We start from the raw sequence: 21,223 nt of genomic DNA, 5'->3' as shown, positions 1-21,223 counted from the left end.
CACTTCCGGCGCATACACAATGACGCAACGCCGGCATTTAAGGCCAAATGGGTGACCGGGTAGCGGTCACCATGGAGATGGGCGGAACTAGGGGGCGGAGACACTGGACGACGGCGTTCCCTGCTAGAGGTGGGCTCACCGATCCGACTGTCGGAGGCGGCGACCAATAAATTGCGGGGATCTCTCACGCTCCTCTGACGTACCGTCGGGGACACCGGAAGCTCTCGCGCGCGGTTGGCGGAGCTCTGGTGGGCCTTCGAGCTAGGTCTCCGCGGCGCGCCGGAGGCGCGGAGGCCCTTCCCTGCGTCTGTCGTGCTAGTTCGAGTCCTCCGGGTTTAGAGAGGCTTGGACCTTAGTCTGCGGAATCGGTGGCATCCCCCCGGCCTTCAACGCTCTTGGGGAGAGGAGGGCGCTCGTCTGCTAGGCCTCAGGCGGCGGCTGGAGCACCTCTGCCTCCCCGTACCTCCCTTTCTGCCTCCACCTTCCTGCCTCGCCGACGACGGACGAAAAGTTCACTTGGAATTTTGATTCACCGAGTGACCTTGAGCTCAGGGCGACGCCTAATTTGTAGTTCTTGGCTGCACTGGGCTATTCAGGTACATCCCCGACTCTCTTCTTTATCCCAGATTATCTTCAAATGCCCTAAATTGTATTGTTGAGAGGACCAAGACCGGGAAGGCAGGTGGAGTTCTAGTCCTGTGTTTGCAAGCATATATCATTACTAATGACAATGATTTGTAATAATAGTAAACATCACCTTTTATTACTGGGGGTTTGCTATATACCAGGTATTGCTCTAAGTATGCTTCTTATATCAACCCTGTTACTCTAGTTTAGATGTTCAAACTAAGATCAGGTGTCTTGGCCAAAACCACCCGTCTACAAATGAAGACCCAGTCTGTCCGTAAAGCTTCCGAACAGAGTACTTAATTTATTTGAACCAGGTTTCCTTTTTGTAAAAGGAATGGTGTCTGCCGACAGAGTTATTATCCTGAGTCCTCTGTATACTTTTTGAAGTGAAATGCAAATCGAAGGTGCTTTGTCTTGAAGGCAGTACTAGTGCCTGTTGTACTGCAACGAGATTCCAAGGGGGGTGGGGGGCGTAGGTGGTATCGCTCCATCACTACACATTTTCTCAAATTTAGGAATGCAGTGCATTTTGAAAAAGGCTCTTTGAGAAATAGATCTGGGGTCAGAATCTCACTCTGGGGAACTTGCTCTGGGAGCTGGATATTTACATCCTTTGAGGCTTATTTTCTCTTCTGACTAAAAAAGGATTGGATTAGAGATGATTTACGAGATCACGTTCAGATCTAACATTCCACTTTTGCAAGGAAATTACCCGTTTTACTTGGTTAGCAATTGTATAAACCATATTTCGTTTATATTTACATGGTGTGTGGGTAACACATCCACACATATGCCTATGCTTGTTTGTGTACACGTATTCAAAAGTTTGCATGAAGTTACCAATTTTGTGCACACTGAGGCGAAGCTCCACCTGGTTTAGCTCTTTTAAGGCTTGACAACTTAAAGGCAGAGGCGTCTTTGGAAGAAAATCAAGAGGTTACATTAAAGAAGTTGGTAGAAGGTCATCTCCAAGGCCTCACATTTGCATAATTGGAGACCTACCCAGCAGTGAGGAAACACTTGTTAAATTTAGCGGGATGATTCTGGCGTGACTGAGTGGGCGAAGGAGAAATCCCAGCAAAGCCCACCCAGCTCCGTGGCTGCTCCCTGCATCTCTGTGGACACATATACTTCCCAGGTAGTGTCTCAGAGACAGAAGGAGAAGGGGCGGTCTTCCCGGGTCTGTGTTCAGTTGTCCCAGTGATCATTTTGAGGTTGGGAACCATCTTTAGTTCTTCAGTTTCTCTCAGCATAAGTATCTACAAATTAAAGATGTGAGCCATTTTTGAATGTGCAGAAATGAGTGCATTCATATTTGGTTCTTGGAAGCCTAAACTGGTAGGCCATTTAGAAAGCAGTTTGGACCCAGCAAAATCAATTTGCTGGGGAATTTTAAAATCTGAGGTTAATAGCCCTAGCAGTTACAGGAGTTGTTGGGTAGTTTTTTTTTTAATATATAATTTGTTTGTAACTTTCCAACCCTTTTTAAGTATGTATTACCTAAAATGAAGGAGAAAAACTAGCAAACTACTTATTAATAGTAATGAACACTCTGTGTCAGGCGCGATATCAAATGGTTTGTATGTTTGAGGTCATTAAAGCAGCCCAGTGAGGTGTAGGTGTCATTAATCGCATTGTCAACATTGGGAAACTTGGTTAAGGGCTAAAGAGCTTGCCTAAGGGGCGCCTGGGTGGCTTAGTTGGCTAAGCGTCCGACTTTCGCTTAGGTCATGATCTCGTGGTTCGTGGGTTCGAGCCCCGCGTCGGGCTCTGTGCTGACTGCCAGCTCAGAGCCTGGAGCCTGTTTCAGAGTCTGTCACTCCCTCTCTCTCTGACCCTCCCCTGCTCATGCTGTCTCTCTCTCCTAGAAATAAAAAAAACAAAAAACAAAAAAAAAACATTTAAAAAAAAAATAAAGAGCTTGCCTAAGAAGCAAAGCTGGTAAGGGGCGCCTGGGTGGCTTAGTCGGTTAAGCGTCCAACTTTCACTTAGGTCATGATCTCGCGGTTGTGGGTTCGGACCCCGCGTCAGGCTCTGTGCTGACGCCAGCTCAGAGCCTGGAGCCTGTTTCAGTCTGTGACTCCCTCTCTCTCTGACCCTCCCCTGCTCACGCTGTCTCTCTCTCTCTCTCCTAGAAAGAAAAAAAAAAAAAAAAGAAGCAAAGCTGGTAAGTGGCGTTAAATTGTGGTGAGAACTCAGGTCTGTCGGACGCCACAGCCTAGGCTCTTCGTTAACTTGGATGGCATCTGTGATAGGATGGCGTTGAAGCAGACCTAGATGAAACTACAGGCCTGGAGCTCAGACTGCTGAGATTTTCTGCTAGACCAGTGCTGTTCCCTTGAGCCCTAGATTTGGGAGTCTCCTTGGCTTTCCATACTGTTTTCATCCGGCCAGCCGTTGGGCATATGCCTTGTCTGGCCAGCAGTGGTTCCCTGTATGCTTCTGCCCAATTCTGAGTTCATACTGTGCTGGAGAAAGTGAAACCATAACCAAACTTGTAATGCAGTTGTTTTGTTTTACCCTACCCAGCATTTTTCAATAAAACATTACAGTGACTACCAAACTTTTATTCCTAAAAGGGAGTGGACATGTTCTGTAAGGACACCTGTTTTGGGACCTCCAGGGTGTGACAAAAGCAGACTTACTAGGAGCTATAGGATCATTTGCAATCACAAACTTAAAGTTAAAAACATTTTTTTTAAATCACAAAATGTTAACACTGCTGATCTGGAAAATAATATTGACCAAAATTCTTAGCATGTGATTGAATTTAGAACTAGTTTATAATTCCGAATAGAAACTGTGTTGCACTTGAGGTGAGTTTATCGGCAGGCATCAGACCCATAACCTCTCCGGGTATTTTGGCAGGGAATAGAGGGTAGGGGTTAATGGAATTGAGTTGATTTTTAGGAAGGTTCTTGCTTGCCAGATACTTGCATAGACATTTGTTCCTTTCAGCAATCCAGTGAAGTGCTGTTGGCATTGGAATTTAAAAATGTTAAGATGTGACTGGCCCTAGATGAAAAAGTACAAAGGAGTCAGACCTGAACCCAGGTCCACTGATTTTAGGTCAAGCATTCTCATAACTTATGTACCACTAGAGTTCCCTTGCCAAATGCTGGGAGTCCCTTTGCTTCCTCAGTGACACTTAGGAGTCTGAATCAACAGGTGCCGGGATAGTTCTGTGAATTTATGTCAGTGTATGAATGCTCTTTGAGGTGTTCTTGGTTTCTCTCTCTCTCAATCTTTTTTTAACTACTGTCACACCTCATCCATTCTGTTAGCAAGTCGTAGGGCTCTAATTCCAAAATATGCTCCTTGTTTATCTGCTTCTGCCATCTCTTAGCTTTATCTTGCTCTCATCTTACACTGTAGCCTTATAACTGGAGACTCTTGCCCTTCTGTGATCCATTCTTTACATAGTAGACTGAGGTGTCCTTTAAATGTAAATTCGGTCATTCCATCAATGTAAATTAGATCCTTTAATATAAACCTTTTCCTGGTCTATTCAAACCTTTCAGTTGCTTCCCATGGTCCTTAGAATAAAGGCCACACTCTTTCCATGGTCTGATGTCATTTGGCAAAGGTCTACCTGCTGGACTTCCTCTCTTGTCACTGTCACCTAGCTCCCTGCTCTCCAGTCCAACTGGCTGTGGTTCCTGTAACATAGTAGGCTTGTTTCTGTGCTTGGGCTTCTGCCTGATGGCTCTGCCCTTATTGTCTCTTCCTCATCACACGTCTCTTGAGAGAGACCTTTCTTGATATTCCCCCATTCACTTCCTTTATCATACTCATTGTAATCTCTATTTGTCTCATTAATTATTTGTTGTTTATTATTGATTGGACACACTGTTATGAAACTTCATGATGAGAAGAGCTTTGTGTCTGGTTCTTTTTTTTTTTTTTTTAAAGTTTACTTATTTATTTTGAGAGGGGGAAATGAGTGAAGGAGGAGTACAGAGAAAGGAGGACGGAGGATCCCAAGCGGGCTCTGTGCTAACAGCAGAGAGCCCGATGTGGAGTTCGAACTCAAGAACCACAGACAAGATCATGACCTGAGCTGAAGTCCGATGCTTAACTGACTGAGCCACCCAAGCACCCTGTGTCTGGTTCTTTACTGTGCCTCCATGGCCTAGAATAGTGTCCGGCACCCCAGCAATTCTTAAATAGAGTGTACTTACTGAACAGAAACCAGTATAGTTCATTTCAAATCAAGTTTAATCTGTTGCCTGCAGTAATTTTTTTTTACTGCATAAGTGGTTATGTTTTAATTGGCATTTATGATAATTTTCTGTTTCTGAAATAGAGTTAATTTAAGAATTTTTTGGTTGAGGTAATAAGGCCTGTGAGAATAGAAACATTGATGAAGTACTCTTTTTTGTGTCATTTTAGAAAATCCTTAATCTATGTTAATTTTTAAGAGGTAATTAAATACTTATATTGAATATATGAAACCATTGGATGTATGTTAAAAAATGGGTAGGTTTTGGTTTTTATTTTCACTACCTTATTGCTTTTGGATGCCCTTTCAACAGTTTGATAAAAATACCCTTTATATTTCAGTAGATGGCACTCTTGGTCATGGTTACTAGCATTAAAAAAAATAAGATTTTAGAGAGAACAGCTTTTAAAAATTAACATTTCTTTCTTTTCTTTTTTTTTTAAGTTTATTTATTTTGGGAGCGCAAGTGGAGGAGGGGCAGACAGAGGGAGAGAGAATCCCAAGCAGGCTCTGCACTGGCAGCCTGGAACCTGATGCTGGGCTTGATCTCACGAACCCCAAGACCATGACCTGAGCTGAAATCCAGAGTCGGACCCTTAACTGACTGAGCCATCCGAGTGACCCCATTTCTTTATTTTCAAGTTCAGTTGGGCAGTAGACCCTTTAAATAGCATAACCACCAAAAGGCATATCTTAATTGAGGACAATCTATTTTAGCAACAGTTGTCTAAAACATTGAGCCAAGACAGTGTTACCACATTAACTATATATCAGTTAAGTTTTATCAGGGGACTTGACCTTAAGTAACATATAACTGTATCATTCCAACCATTGATCTGAACTTTCATGGGGTGGATATCCTAGGTAGCAAGAGTTAAAGCAGGCCAAGGAAGCTGAAAAAAGGAAGCAATAGCAATAAGAGAAACAATCAGAAGAGAAAAGTGGAAACCCAAGGAGGAAGAATTGATGGATAGGAGGTAGTTGAGTGCAGACTCGCTGTGAGGAGATGCTTGCTGATTATAATGAGCCTTCCCTTTTGCAGCTAGGAGTGCCCTTTAACAGTTTCCCAGAACTTGGTTCTTACATGTTGTCTCTGCCATTGCAGGAGCTTTGTGAGAATTTCAGTATATGGAAACACCGCCCTTGTTCCAACTGGTGTATATCCAAAGGTCCCCGTATAATTCCAGGACCAAAGTATTGCATGTCAGTCAGTCAGCCAGCCACATATTTAATGACTTCTAAAATCTCATGGACTTCTAAAGTAAGTTTCGCCTTCTTTCTTTCAACAATGAATGCACCATTTTAGGTTTAGCACATTCAAAGGAGAGAAGCTACATTTAGTAGTCTTACATGAGATGAAAGACCTTATTCTTTCGTTTACTAGGGAGAACAATGGTGAGTAGCTTCTTCATATCCACAGTGATGCTACGATGTACTGTGGCAGGAAGTAGATTTTTTATTTTTTTAAAAGACTAGTTAGAAGTGCTTTTTGATATGATTGGTTATAACTGACATAGCATCCCTTCATTATTTACTGTTATTTGTTTTCTGTCTCCATTTTCTAAAATGTAAGCTCTCTAAGAAGTCTTTGTTTTGTGTATGTCTATATCCCCAGTGCCTGCCACATAATGGACTCTTAATAAGTATTTGTCAGATGAAGTACTAAATTAACAAATATGGAGTAGGAATATAAACACACATAGCTTGAATTTTCCTAACACTAAATCGATTACAATTATTTATATAATACCTTTCAAAGAGCTCAAAAAAATCATTTACATACATTTTCATATATTCTCTAACATAGGACAGATATTTATGGCAGTATAACATGTTAAAAGAGACCATCTGAGGCAAAGAAATATTCAGAAATTGGCAGAGGATAACAGAACCAAAAAAAATAGATCATCTGACTCATGATCAGTGCTGTTTTTTGATAAGCCTATAGGTTTTTTAATTGCAGTGTTGATAATCTTTCTGTTTTTTATGTTTTGTTGAAATTTACAGACAGAAGTACTTAAATTCTAGGAAGATAGATTAATTTTTAAGGCTTTTTTCTTTTATTTTCTTTTTTTCTTAGAGCAGTTCTAAGTTTGCAGTAAAATTGAGGGGTCAGTAAGGACATGTCCAGTGTACTCCCTCCTTTCACACATGGATAGCTTTCCCCGTCATCAGTATCCCCCACCAGAGCAGTACATTTGTTACAGTTGATGAACCCCCTCCCCAAGAGGCTGTACTTTACAGCTCACTCGTGGTATTGTGTGTTCTGTGGATTTAGACAAATGTATCTGTCACTCGCACTATGGTATCCTGCAGAGTATCTTTAATACCCTAGAAATCTTCTGTGGTTTGATGATGACTTTTTACAAAATGAAAATACCCGTGCAGTCAGCATTCAGATTAAGAAGCAGCATAGTGATTATTACCTCCCCAAGGATAACTGCTAACTTGATTTCTGACTTGATAAGATTAATTTAGTTTGTTTTTGTGCTTTATATGACTGGACTCACAGAATATATGCTTTTTGGAGTCTGGTTTCCATTCTTTTCATTCAGCATGATATTAATGATACTCATCTGTGTTACTGCATGTAGGTGTGATTGGTTTTTTTCATCGCTGTGAACCTCAGAAAAGTTGCTCCTTGTACTTTATATAGCAAGAAATGTTAAAGACTAATATGATGCTCTTTGGGTGGGATAGAATTATTGGACAGTTATAAAATCTAGTCTCCCATAATAGCATAAGATTAGTCACGTGAGCTTGGTTAGTGATTGTGGAAACTAATAGCATGAGTATTTGATGACACCACTAATTACGTAATGTCCGTACTGTGGAAATCAGTTGAATCAGCTCTAAATAGTGGCAGAATCTATGTCAGAGAAGAGTTAGGCCTTTAATAGCTTTGCTGTTTTGTTAGATCAGCGCATAACAGAACCAACACAAATCCAAACTTTTCTTCACTGGCCCCTAAAATAGTCTGATATTTCCCTACTTTTTCTTAAAATATTGTAACTTTCCTGTGCACCCAGGAAGCACCATGGCATGTGCTGCTGTTATGATTCATGGCTTGTTGCGAAGCTCTCTTGGTACCGTCTGCACTCAGGCTGCTTCACGGCGGAGATTGACATCCAGTGCTTTGCGCCACCTTACTCTAACGAGGTGAGTTTTGGCCCCTAGTTTCATTTCATATGGTTCAAAGACCTGCCTGTGGATGGCCGTGGGACACCTGAAGGCATATCAGAACATCATGTTTAACTATGCATGCCTTTAGTAGACTGTGAAGCTTTAGTTAGACGTGCAGATTTACATTGACCACTTTCTAGGATCCATGATGTGACATTGCATTTTGGATAGTCATGATCTTACAGGGGAAACTAATTTAATTATTTTTATGAAGATAATACTTAATAATCTAATTTTACTTTCTATTAAAGCATAATGAAATCCAAAAGGAAAACTGATCACTTGGAGAGAACCGCAAATGTCAGTCGACGGGAGGTTTGTATCTTTGGGCTTATGGCAAGTTTCTAGGCTGGACGGCGCACACATTACGACTGGCTCCCCGGGAATGCCTCGGTCCCTCTGAAGGACAGTCTGGGACAGTTTGTTATTTTTTTGTTCAGAACTTTGCTGATAGGACATATGACAACTGATTTGAAAAGATGACAAGCAGATATTCATATTTTTCCTTTAAAAAATTTAGAATGAATGGATTAATTTTTTTTGGATTTGATTTTTTTTTACTAAGTTTTTAAAAATTTTAATTCAAGTATAGTTAACATACAACGTTAAGTTAGTTTATGGTATATAATACAGTGATTTATTTTATTTTTTTAATATAATTTATTGTCAAATTGGCTAACATACAGTGTATACAGTATGCTCTTGGTTTTGGGGGTAGGTTTCTGTGATTCATCGCTTGCATACAACACCCAGTGCTCATCCCAACAAATTCTCTCCTTAATGCCTATTACCCACTTTTCCCTCTCCCCCACTTCCATCAACCATTAGTTTGTTCTCTGTATTTATATTTAAGAGTCTTCTTATGGTTTGCCTCCCTCCCTCTCTGTGTTTAACTATTTTTCCCCCTTCCCTCCCCCCATGGCTTCTGTTAAGTTTCTCAAGTTCTACATATGAGTGAAACATATATCTGTCTTTCTCTGATGGACTTAATTTCATTTAGTGTAATACCCTCCAGTTCCAGCCACATTGCTGCAAATGGCAGGATTTCATTCTTTCTCATTGGCAAGTAGTATTCCATTGTATGTATAAACCACATCTTCTTGATCCTGAATGGATTAATTTTTGTTGAAGGGAGTGTGGCAGCCATTGAGGGACCTACCCTCACAGGTATAATGTTTAGGGTTATATTTTAGGGAGAATTTTAATAGCCTACATGTTATGAGTAGCTTACTTCTTTTTTTTTCTTCCTATTCTTTTTTGTTTGGTTGTTCCTTTTGGCACCATGTCTCAAAGTCCTTATTCTTGTCCCTACTTCAGAACAGCTTATTTCATCAAAGGAGAAAACACTAACATCTGAGAAAGGAAGGTGGATGAGCTCTTGTTACCCTTCCCATGTGCAGATTTTTTCCCACCATATTCAGACTCTAAAAAACTAATCTACCACCTGAAGGGGTGTCAAGGGCTGGGAAATAAAGGAGCCTCACCCCTTACCTCAGTGAGTAACCTCATTTTCTTTTAAAAACATAAATTGGATATTTGATTTTGCTTTTTGAGTGAATCTTCATATAGTTAGATATATTTAGCTTAGTGTTGTATATTTAAACTAGCAGTAAAAAAACTCCTATGTTTCTGTAAACATGGTCAGAAATTGCATTGTTGCAGGAATTTACTTTTTTAGTATTAATAGTAGGATACACTTTTTTTTGGGAGTTAATCATTTTATATTAAAATAACATGGGGTACCTGGGTGGCTCAGTCGGTTAAGCGTCCGACTTGGGCTCAGGTCATGATCTCACAGTTCGTGGGTTTGAGCCCCATGTCGGGCTCTGTGCTGACAGCTAGCTCAGAGCCTGGAGCCTGCTTCAGATTCTGTGTCTCCCTCTCTCTCTGACCCTCCCCTGCTCATGCTATCTCTCTGTCTCTCAGAAATAAATAAAACATTAAAAAAAACCCCAAAAAAACATACACTTAGAGTGCCTGGGTGGTTCAGTTGGTTAACTGTCTTACTTTGGCTCAGGTCATGATCTTGTGGTTTGTAAGTTTGAGCCCCATATCTGGCTCTGTGCTGACAGCTTAGAGCCTGGAGCCTGCTTTGGGTTTTGTGTCTCTTTCTCTGCCCTTCCCCTGCTAGTGCTCTTTCTCTCTCTCTCTCTCTCTCTCTCTCTCTCTCTCTCTCTCTCTCTCTCTCTCTCTCTCCCTGAAATAAATAAACATTAGAAAAAAAACAAAAAAAAACATACACATAGATACAACATGAAGTGGGATTCTAGAAATATTTAAGTTTAGATTCAGATATTTCCATAATTTTCAAAAAAATAAAATTCAAAGCAATAAGCTAATAAAAGGAGAGCACTATCAGTGTTACACTCCTAAAACTAATTAAACATGCGCACATGTATATTAACATTTATAATATGTATGTATATGCATATATACATATAAATTTGAAGAGTAGATTTATACAGCATAACAAAATAACAATTAGCAATATGAGTATCTTCTACAAATATATCTGTGATGCAAAATGACAATTTCCTTCTCATGTCTTCCTTTTTTCTAAAAATAAAAATCATGCTGGGGTATTTTTGTTTGTTGTAAGTATAAAATCTAATCATTTCTTATATATGAGAACCTAACAATCTGAAGAAAAGGAAGGTGATCTGTCTATCCCTCTCCCAAAAAACCCACGTAACAAATACTAAAATGTTATATAACCCTAAGAGAACAATTATTATTTATTAGACTGCCAAAGCACATCCAAAAAACAATTTATAGTATTTTATAGTGAAATATTTACATATTTATACTTTGTGAAATCCCATGCATCTGGAAAAACTAGGTATTTTTAAATAATATATTCATCTGTTATTTATAAAGTTGTTTTGAATATTGTCATGCTGTCCAGTTAAATATAAAACTGAATAGCTCAAAGAGGGACAATAAAAATTTTTTTTGTTTATTTTTGAGAGAGAGAGAGATGGAGCATGAACAGGGGAGGGGCAGAGAGAGAGGGAGACACAGAATATGAAACAGGCTCCAGGCTCTGAGCTGTCAGCACAGAGCCTTCTGATGTGGGGCTCAAACACATGAACCGTGAGATCATGACTTGAGCCGAAGTCAAATGCTTACCCAACTGAGCCACCCAAGCGCTCTGGACAATAAAATTTCTCATAAAATAGTACGATACACTTTAAAAGATGATTGTTTAGGCCCTACTTTTCAACGTAAGTCTAAAGAAAATTGCTTTAAGACCAAGTGTTTGTGAATTCAGCTTTAGGCTGATGTGTTTTTTTTTGAAAAGTCTGTAAAATTAGCTCAGCATAATAGATTTATGGATGTGAATGAATATGAATTTATAGATTTCCCACTGATGATAAATCTGAAAATACTTTTATCTTTTTGGCTTGCTCAACATACAAAATGCTCATTTTGTAAATGTGTGATTTGTTAGTATTTCTGTTTAAAGAGTGAAATCTTGTGGGCCACCTAGGTGGCTCAGTTGGTTGCGCATCTGACTTAGGCTCAGGTCATGATCTTGCAGTTCATGGGTTCAAGCCCCACATCGGGCTCATTGCTGTCAGCGCAGAGCCATGTTGGATCCTTTGTCTCCCTCTTTCACGTGCTCTCAAAAATAAATAAGACATTAAAAAAATTTTTTTTAAAGTGAAATCCTGCCAGTTTTGAAGAAAAATGAGTTTATTTAACAAGCTTGGACTATACTCTTTTCTGTTGTATTTTGAGGCAGGTAGAGCAAGAACATGGTTTGGTATATTTGGTCTGTTAAGGGCCGGGTAGTATTTTAAGCTTCATGGGCAATGTTGTCTTAGTTACTGCTACAAAACTCTGCTTTTGTTGTGTGAGATAGCCATATACAACATATAAACAAATCTGAGTGGCTGCATTCCTGTAAAACATTATTTACCAAAATACCCAAATTTGGCCTGTGGAGCATATCCCTGGAGTAGAGTAGCATTTCAGAATTTTACAGGACAAAGTTACTGAGATTCTCAGGGGTTATTTTGAGTGAAGTTTAAGAAAACTACAGAAAAAGTTAATGCAAGCTCTAATAGTATGATTGCAAAGCTAAGAATTTTAATGCCTAGAAAGTTGGAAAATGACAGGGGTAATTGTAACCATGGTATTGCCTTGGCAGAACCTTCCTTTTGCAACTCTTTTTTTTCCCCTCTGTTTCTGACTTCCTCTCCTCTCTTGACAGAAGGGAAGAGCTGGGAGGAGCTGAATAAAGCTAGATGGTGTCTAGGGTACAACTTAAGTGGGATAAGGTCAGAAGGCCTCACCCCAATCCCTCCAGAGGATGGCTCCTAGCCATAGAGCAGGAGTCTGACCTTGGACTTGCCAGAATGAACAGTACCTCAGACTGGGTCATAATGGACACCATCTCATACCCCTCTTGCCTTTAATTTGTATTGCAAGTATACTTTACAGAAAGAACTCCCAGCATGCCACTTGCCCCTCACTTCAAGCCTGTGAAGTAGGCTTGGAACAGGATGGTTTCTGCATTTTATGAAAGAGGAAATGGAGCCTAGAGATAAGCTGCGGGCGGCTCTCTGGACCAGAGGGAATCCAGCCCCGTGTCTTATTCCTAGGCCAAAGGACCCTGCTGCCACTCCTGGAGTGGGTAAAGAATGGAGCATCACCCACCCAGAAATGTTTTTTCCTTGTTGGGCCTTGAGTTCCCTCTGAAGAACTTATTGAATGACCATATTATGATGGTAATGCTTCTTATCTAAGGCTGTAAATGTAACCAGCCTGAGGTCATGCTGATGCAGGAAGCGGAGGTCTGAATTAGATGACATTTGACTGTGTTCAAGTTCACAGTTCTCTTAAGGATCAAAGAATAAGCACTCTGGGTAACCTTGGAAATGTCAAGGAGATATGAGTAAGATATTATAATGCTCTAAGGATTGTTGAGGCGAGACTAAGATTTCAGGGGAGGGGTCACTCTTTGCTTGGCGTCTAGAAGGCTGGCCCATTAGCAAGAGGGCCTCTGTCCATCAATTTGATGGGAGAGTTTGGTAAGGAAAGAATTTTTACAATCACTAATTCTTATGCGTTTATTTGGAAATATGCAAGACCCTAGGCTAGGTTTTAGGGTTGTATCTCTGAGCGTGATACATAGTCTTTTACCTCAGATTCTAGTGGGACTGTGCTCAGAAGAGACTGATTTTATGCACCTAATTGATTGTGGAAAAACCACTAATCCTTTTACAGTTGTACTAGTTTGCTTCTTTTAGAAGTTTAAGCCTTATCCAAAAAATGCCTTATGTGTGTCATTACCCTTTTGTTGACAAAGCACTAGATTATATCAGGCTGCTACTTGATTCTCATGGCCACCCTGGGAGGGAGGTGAAGGGATCCTCACCGGCATTGCACAGGTGAGGAATTAAGACTTCAGAGGCTTAAATGTGGTGACTCTGATTCTTGACTTGCCTGGGCCAGCATCCTGTTTCACTCTCCCAGCTGCCCTGTTTTGGATGAAAATTACATCGTGGGCCTACATTTACAGGACTTGTTTAAGTAAATGGGGGACTCAGCCCTTGAACTCAGACCTTTGATATCAAACTGTTTTTTCTTTCTACTACAGCAAAAAAAAAAAAAAAAAAGTGACACTTGGTTCAGAGAAGTTTAATTGCGCAACACAATGGAAGATAAATTTCACATATTCTCATCTCTATTCCATATTAAAACTTGACTTAAGTGTTACTGGATGTAAGAAAGGAGAGATTGGAGCTGACACAGTAGTTCGTTAATAAAGTCCAATGGCTGGGCTCCTCGGACAGAGACCTTGGGGATCCTGTGGTCCCTGTGCTGTTTCCCGAGTGCTGATAGTCTGCTTGACTTGTGGTTTTGCTGAGGCTTGGGTTTGGTGAACTGGGCTGCTTAGCTGGAGATGTGGACCATGTCCTGAGTTTAACCCTTACAGTCCTCTGCTAGTCATCACCTACACATTTTGGGAAGATTGTATGCTGGAATGGCCTTCAACTTGGGGGCATGAGGGTAGGCATCTCTTTAGTATGGAATGTTTCTAACAGTTGGACACTGAATTTGCTGTGCTTATCAGAGTCTGGTAGAGAGTCTCGTAGAGATTATCCAGCCTAGGATGAACAGTNGGCACCACTGAGAGGTAGCTTTGTGGCTTATAGGGGAGCTAAGCTCTTGTCTTGGTGAAAACTCCCAGGGAGGTGTGGTCTGATGGCCCTGGCAGTCTGCCTGTGGCTCGTCAGGGTGCAATAACTCACTCTGCTATGAGTGGAAGCCTGCAGAGACAGGCTGCTTGGGGAAAGGCCCGGCTTAGCAGTGCTGTAGCCACAGTATCCAGCACAGTGCTGATGGAATAGGTACTCACTACCCATTTGTTGAGTAGAATAAACAAGTGTTAACCCCACCTCTGTGCTTGATTTCCTTCACTGCCTTGGATGGGTCACCTTGTAAAGTAGGAACAGTGATGAACTTCACCTCGAGATGAAGTGATGATGGAAGTGTATACTACTTCGTTCTATACAGTAGGCACTGCCTGTATTGCTACGTTTTAGCTATGCTTAGAACTTGTTAATATCCAAAATGTATAGTGTCAGGGCTCTTCACTGACATAACTTTAGTTCAAAAATTAAGTCATCTAAATTCAGGCCTCTTTTCCATTATTCCGCTAGGAGATCCAATCAGATGAAATAGATTTTATTTTAGATCCAACAGACATGTGTTGAGTGCCTGCTGTGTGCCTACCCCTATATTTTTCTGCGCGTGAATGACAACAGCACATGAAGCAGGTAAAGGCCCTGCTGTATGTGGGTCTTCATTCTGGTGCAGATAAACCAGAAAATGTGGATGTGATATATCCTTAAAGACAATAAAATAGGGTAAGTTGTCATGGGAGGCAAGAATGGCTGGGGGCGGGGGTGCTGTTTTAAATTGGTGTGTAACCTTGGAACCAAGACAAGAGGAAAAGAGCCGGCCATGGGCACAGCATTTCTTTCTGGCAGAGGAACAGAGATGAACTTGGCATGCTCAGAGGAGGGTAGTAGGATGAGAGGTAGGCAGGGCCCAGGTTGTATAAACTATTATGGGCTTGTGCAAGGAGTTGGGATTTTATTCCAAAGGGGAAGGAAGGTTTATTTTATTTGACTTTATTTTATTTTTTTTTAAATTTTATTTGGAGAGAGAGAGAGTCCAAGGGGGGGCCAGAGGAAGAGAGAAAAAAGTCTTAAAGCAGGCACTACGCTCAGTGTGGAGCCCATCCTGGGGCTCGATTCCAGGACCTTGGGATCACGACCTGAGCAGAAAATGAAGAGTCAGATGCTCAACTGACTGAGCCACTCAGATGCCTGGGGGATGGAAGGTTTTAAGCTTTACATTTTAAATGGGTCATCTATTTGCTTCCTAGGACACTGGGCTTTTGTTGTGCTTTGACACCAATTAGAAGCTATTGACACATTCCCAGGAGAGGTGGTGGTAGCTTTGAGTAGGGTGGTAGTAGTGGGCTGGAGAACAGGGGCTGAATCTAAGACGGGGTAGGTAGGGCTGATGGCGTTCACAGATTTGGGGTGGAAGGCTGTAGTGGCTGCAGTTAGTAAGAGGAAAAGAAACCAAGAGATTTCTAGCTTTGGGATTTGAATAATCCAAGTAGATAATGATGGAGAAGAACAAGTTGCAGGAGGGGAAATAAAGTGCTTGATTTTGGAATAATCTGAGGTGGGAGGGTGGAAGGTAGGTAGAGTTACAGATAAAACAAGATTAGCCTTGAGCTTTATCACCTATCAACTGTTGAATCTGGGTCATGGGTGCAATGGAGATCCATTGTACTATTTCTATTAGTTTTGTATATGTTTGAATTTTCCATAATAATAAAAAGGAAGAAACTTGAGGTAAAAGAGTTTTGTGTTCCATGTGTTATTTGAAATGGAAATTGAACTCAGTAGTTAGGTATGTGAATTTGGAGTTCACTGCTGGAAATAAAAGGTCTTAAGCCATGTAGAGAGTAGGGGAAGAGGGCCTGGGACTCAGCCCTGGGATGTGTCAACATTTAGAGGTGAAGGCAGAAGAGGAAGGGACCAGGGAGGCCAGAGGGAAATCAGCGGGGTGTTGGTGAAGCCAGGAGAAAGTGTTTCAAGGAGGGAGTGGCCAATTGTGCTGAACTCTGCCGAGACATCACCGAATTTAGCAGAATGGATACTAGGTGACCAGAATGACTGGTAGTACATGGCTGAGATGGTACATGGCTGAGAGTGAAAGCCTGACTAGACTGTGCTGGAGAAAGAATGGGAGATAAGAAATTGGAACCAGGGACAAATAAAATTTTTGAAAATGTTTTATGTAAATGGAGCAGATAAATGATGAGACAGTTGAATTAAGGGAGAGGCTTGTTTTGTTTGTATTTTGAGAAGCAGCAAAGCACAGTGGCCAGGTGTCTGGGTTTGAATCTCTGTTTTGCCACTTACTAGCCCTGGCACCTCAGTTTTCTCATTTATATATAATGGGAATGATGATGATAATACCTGCCTACTAGGGTTGTTGTGAAGGATGAATGAATGAGTGTTATGTGAAGTACCTGGCACATGGTAAGTTACACACAGGTGTTTGCAGCTGATGTGAGGTGGAAGATTCTAGTGCTCGCATATGTCTCATAGGGAGGGTCAAAGGGGTGATGTATGCTTGAGAAGGCAGAGAGGAAAAAGCCCAAATGGACAGGGTAGCCTTTGGTTGGAGCAAGGAGAGTCCATTTGTCATGTCAGAACGTTGACAGAAGTTGTCACTTGACAGAAATTTGTGCTCTTTGCTTTTCAGTAAATCACTTTAGTAAAACCAGTTTCTTCTAGTTAGATTCCTTCTCTGATCTAGATTCAGATTGGTTTTCTGCCACTATTTAAGTAACTTTCTTTTCTTTTAAATGTTTTATTTATTTCTGAGAGAGAGAGGAAGAGAGAGTGAGAGTGAGAGCAGGGGAGGGTCAGAGAGAGGGAGATACAGAATCTGAAACAGGCTCCAGGCTCTGACCTGGCTGTCAGCACAAAGCCTGATGCGGGGCTGGAACCCACGAACCATGAAATCATGACCTGAGCTGAAGTTGGACGCTTAACCGACTGAGCCACCCAGGTGCCCCTATTTAAGTAATTTTCTAGGCCTCAATCTCCTTATGTGTAAAGTGATGCACTATTTTTTTCATGTTTGTTTATTTTGAGTGGGGGGGGGGAGAATCTCAAGCAGGCTGCGTGCTATCAGCGCTGAGCCTGACATAGGGCTCCGTCTCATGAGCCCAGGAGATCATGACCTGAGCTGAAATCCAGAGTTGGACGCTTAACCAACTGAGCCCCCCAGGCACCCCAAAATGATCTGTTTTGAATAATGATTAAATTTTCCTTTGAGTCTGAAATTCTTTGTGCCCTAACTGTATTTTTATTTAAAGTTATCTCTAATCCTGGCTTTGTCTAAATTTTCAAGCCAGCAAATGAATGAATGGGAGTAAACAGAGGAAGCCAGTCAGGTTTCCCACAGAAAGACCTATTTCCTGCGCAAAGACTTTTGCAGCAGCAATAACATCAAAATATCCTACATAAAACCAGTTTTTAAAATCAGTATGATGGAATTTCCTTTTAGATGCTGACTCCGTGAAACCATTAAAAATGTGTGCTAGTAAAAGTTGGCAAATGTATTGTTATTTTATTGAACAGTAGAAGAGTCTAAATATTATTTTATGGAAAACTTCATTTCCTGCCATGTGTTTTAACTTAGGACATGGCCAGTTGAGCCATTAGTTGTGAAACCTTTTGATCCATTAAGCAAGAGAACAAGTACAAATGTTAAAACATAGTTTTTCCATCATGTTTTGCTTATTCATAAAAGTAAAGAAAGAGCAGCATATAACAAGGGCTGTGATTACAGTCCTTAATTATATGAAAGTAGCTTTGGAGTAAAATAAAGATGTGGCCTTCAAAAGATTTTGCTAATGTTTTTGATCTACATTACTAGATATCTTTGTAAAGTATGCGGATTTGCATTAGTTGAATAAAATAAAGTGTTAATAGGAAGGAGTGTCTTTAAAAATCATGAATTGTGTAATGTATTTTGTATGACCAGATACAGCAGTTTTGCCCAGATTTTTAGGACTAATAGCAACTGGTATATACAGATACAAACAGTAGTTTGTATTAATTGTAATCAGCATAAAGCAATTTGGGAATCTTTTTGGTCATAGAGACTATCTAAATGAAATAGGACTTTTCAGTAGAAAGTGTAACTTCTTTCCTTTCTTCATTGAATTTCATATTTGAACATTAGCAAATGAGTGCTGATTTCATTTTATATAGTCTAGCATTTGACTGTGAGACATACTCACCTTCGAGCTAAAATTCTGTGCACATCCCCCTCCTCCTGCCCATGACCATGAATGTCCGTTTCCCTGCCAGTAGGTGACTCTTCAGTGTGTGTTTAAAGCTTACATGTGTCTAGTTTTATCAGTGAAACTGACAAATGCCAGTTAAACTGAAATGATCTAGCTCTTGGCTATGTTTTTACAGATTATTAAATTAAAAGAAAATAATGAATGTTTATAAAACCAACCTTCTTTTGTAAATCTAAAAAAAATGATAGTAATACTGTAATTAGGAATACTGATGATTCCTAATATTTGTTTTTGTAATAAGATATTTAAAATAGAGTGTCTGGCAAATAAAGGAAGAGTCCTTGTTCTGCTGAAGAAATCCCTGCCTTCCCTTCCCTCACAGTTTTAAATATGAATCTAGATTTTCTATAGTGGTTACATCTGCCCCCTTCCTCCCTTTTCTCTTTAAACGACAAAAGGCCCCTGAACTACTAATTTTTGTTCAGGAAGCCAGTCTTAAGTAACTTTAAGTTAGGGTGTTCATTCATTCTGCAAATCTTTGCTGAGTCTTACTGTGTGTTGGGCCCTGTGCGTGATCTAGGGAGTATCAAGTATACACTTACAGATGCTACCCTATACCTGACCTCAGGAGGCTGATGGTCTTGTGTGGTAGGAGAGATGTGTTACAGTTCTTATAGTAATGCCAGAATGTGCTAAGTGTGATAAGAAGATAGAATATTGGTAGAGTTGAGCGGGTGGGGAAAAGCAGGAAAACCTCAGACAGGGGTTAGTCTTTGAGCAAGGCCTGGAAGGGCAGGCAGGAGGTTGACTGACAGGGCAGAGTACGGTGCCTGCCCAGTGACCTAGGCAGGGTTTGGGGAGGCAGGCAAATGTCAGGCACCTTTGAGGACCAGCAAATTATCCACTTTGACTGGTAAGCCACTAGCATAGGGATAGAGGAGAGCTGAAGCTACAAAGGCCTTTTAGCATTTTTATTTTATTTTATCTTTTTGGAGTTGAGTATTAGCCCCTGAAGGTTTTGAGATGGAACGTAACTAGGTGAGGTCAGAATATTAGCAGTATTTTCCTGTTAGCTGCTTTGAGAGTGGCAGGAAGGAGTCTAGGGCAACAGTTCAAGTGAGAAGAAATTCTTGGCTGAGGATGCTTGTGGCACAGGGAGGAAAAGACATGAGCTTAACTCATGGAACTTGTTCATGTTAGGGACAGAACGCCTGGAAGAGAGTCAGATTGTGTGTGTGTGTGTGTGTGTGTGTGCGCGCGCGCGCGTGTGCGTGTGTGTGCGTGTGTGTGCGTGTGCACACACACGTGCATATGCGTGTACCAGTTGAAAATGGATTTGACTCTCTTGCGTCAAGGGTGAGCCTGGACTAGAAATCCTGATGATGGAAAGAGCCATTCTGTGGGGCACCCTGAGGGCAGAAGCAGCCTTCTCCACCTCCCTCTCCAGTGCCAGGCAGCACATGCTCAAGAAGTGCCTGTAGAAGGGAAGAATGTGGTAGATTTAGTTGAACACATAAGTGAGTTTACCATTGGGGCGGGACTATCAAGTGATTAAGGTCCAAGCACAGCTCTGTTTGAAGCTGGACTCAGCCATTCCTGAGTGATCCTGAGCATGCTACTAAACTGTTTTTCCTTATATACAGAATGGAGGATAATAACACCATCTGCTGGGATATAATATGACTATTCATATTAACTGAATGAGTTAAATAACTCATGAGTTGAGTAACTGGTGTACATGAGACATTTAAGCCTGTACCTGGAATACACCTGAGCTAAAAGCTCCTCAGACATTGGCTGCTGTTACTTACAGAAGAGTGTAGATGTGGGCCTGATTGACAGAAGAATAATGATGAGTTGGGATGGGGGTTAGTAGCTTTGGCCCAGAGATAGGAAAGGGGGTGGGAGTGGGGCAGTTTAGAGAGAACTCCCAGTGAAGAAGTGTGAGGAAGAAGGGTAAAGGAGCAAGGACCAGGTTGGAGAGACAGGAGGGGACCCTGCCAAAGAGTTCAGCGTCAGCCATCCCAGGCAGAAGAATGTTTCAGGATGGAAGGGAAGCAAAAAGTGTCAAAATTAGGGGCGCCTGGGTGGTTCAGTCCGTTAAGCATCTGACGTCAGCTCAGGTCATGATCTTGTGGTTCACGAGTTCGAGCCCCACATCGGGCTCTGTGCGGGCAGCTCAGAGCCTGGAGCCTGCTTCACACTCTGTGTTTCCCTCTCTCTCTGCCCCTCCCTGACCCATTCTCTCTCTCTCTCAAAAATAAGTAAAACATTAAAAAAAATTTTTTTTAAAGTGTCAAAATCAGAAAGCTCAGGGAGGACAAGAACTGAGCCTGGTCATTTGAGTTCAGCTCTTCAGGCAGACATCCACCAAACTTAGAAGCCGGGTTACCTGTGGTTACGGAGAGCCTCAGGGACAAAGAGAAGATTCTGTCAGATAAAGAAGTATCAGAGTCAGAGATTAAAGGCCAGATTTCTAAAATTGCTTAAAGACAATATGGTTTTTTAAAATCTTATTTAGTTAGAGAGAGACAGGGAGACACAGAGAGACAGCGGGAGTGGGAGACGGACAGAGAGAGGGAGAAAGAATCCCAAGCAGGCTCTGCACTGACAGAGATCATGCATGACATGAGATCATGACCCAAGCTGAAATCAAGAGTTGGATGCTTAAGCTACTGAGCTACCCAGGTCCCCCCAGTATGGCCTTTTAAGTTTGTTCTAGCAAATAGATACAGGGTGGTACAAAGCCCACCTTACTTTACAGGCTCTTAACGTTCTCCGTGAGAATCGTCCCCTTGAGGGTGTGTAGTGCTCATTCTGCAAGGTCCTGC

The 21,223-nt window shown here is 41.3% G+C and overlaps 1 protein-coding gene across 4 annotated transcripts in view; it reads left to right on the top strand.

Moving 5' to 3' along the window:
* The first annotated feature begins 216 nt into the window (after positions 1 to 216).
* Positions 217 to 21,223, top strand: part of OXNAD1 (oxidoreductase NAD binding domain containing 1) — a 41,904-nt gene continuing 20,897 nt past the window's right edge. Inside the window, exons 1-4 of one of the 4 annotated variants that reach the window (XM_077750906.1) lie at positions 218 to 596; positions 5,958 to 6,113; positions 7,882 to 8,011; positions 8,287 to 8,350. In XM_077750906.1, the coding sequence (XP_077607032.1) occupies positions 7,890 to 8,011; positions 8,287 to 8,350 (186 nt within the window). In that variant the 5' untranslated portion in view covers positions 218 to 596; positions 5,958 to 6,113; positions 7,882 to 7,889. Of the gene's footprint in view, positions 597 to 5,957; positions 6,114 to 7,881; positions 8,012 to 8,286; positions 8,351 to 21,223 lie in introns of all 4 variants that reach the window. The other 3 variants (XM_077750908.1, XM_077750907.1, XM_077750909.1) reach the window with 3 other exon arrangements.

The sequence above is a fragment of the Crocuta crocuta genome, unplaced genomic scaffold, assembly GCF_008692635.1.
Source record: "Crocuta crocuta isolate KB4526 unplaced genomic scaffold, BGI_CrCroc_1.0 scaffold279, whole genome shotgun sequence".
Classification (NCBI taxonomy): Eukaryota; Metazoa; Chordata; class Mammalia; order Carnivora; family Hyaenidae; genus Crocuta; species Crocuta crocuta.
Note: the sequence above shows the minus strand (reverse complement) of the source record. Positions and strands in the feature narration are given on the sequence as shown.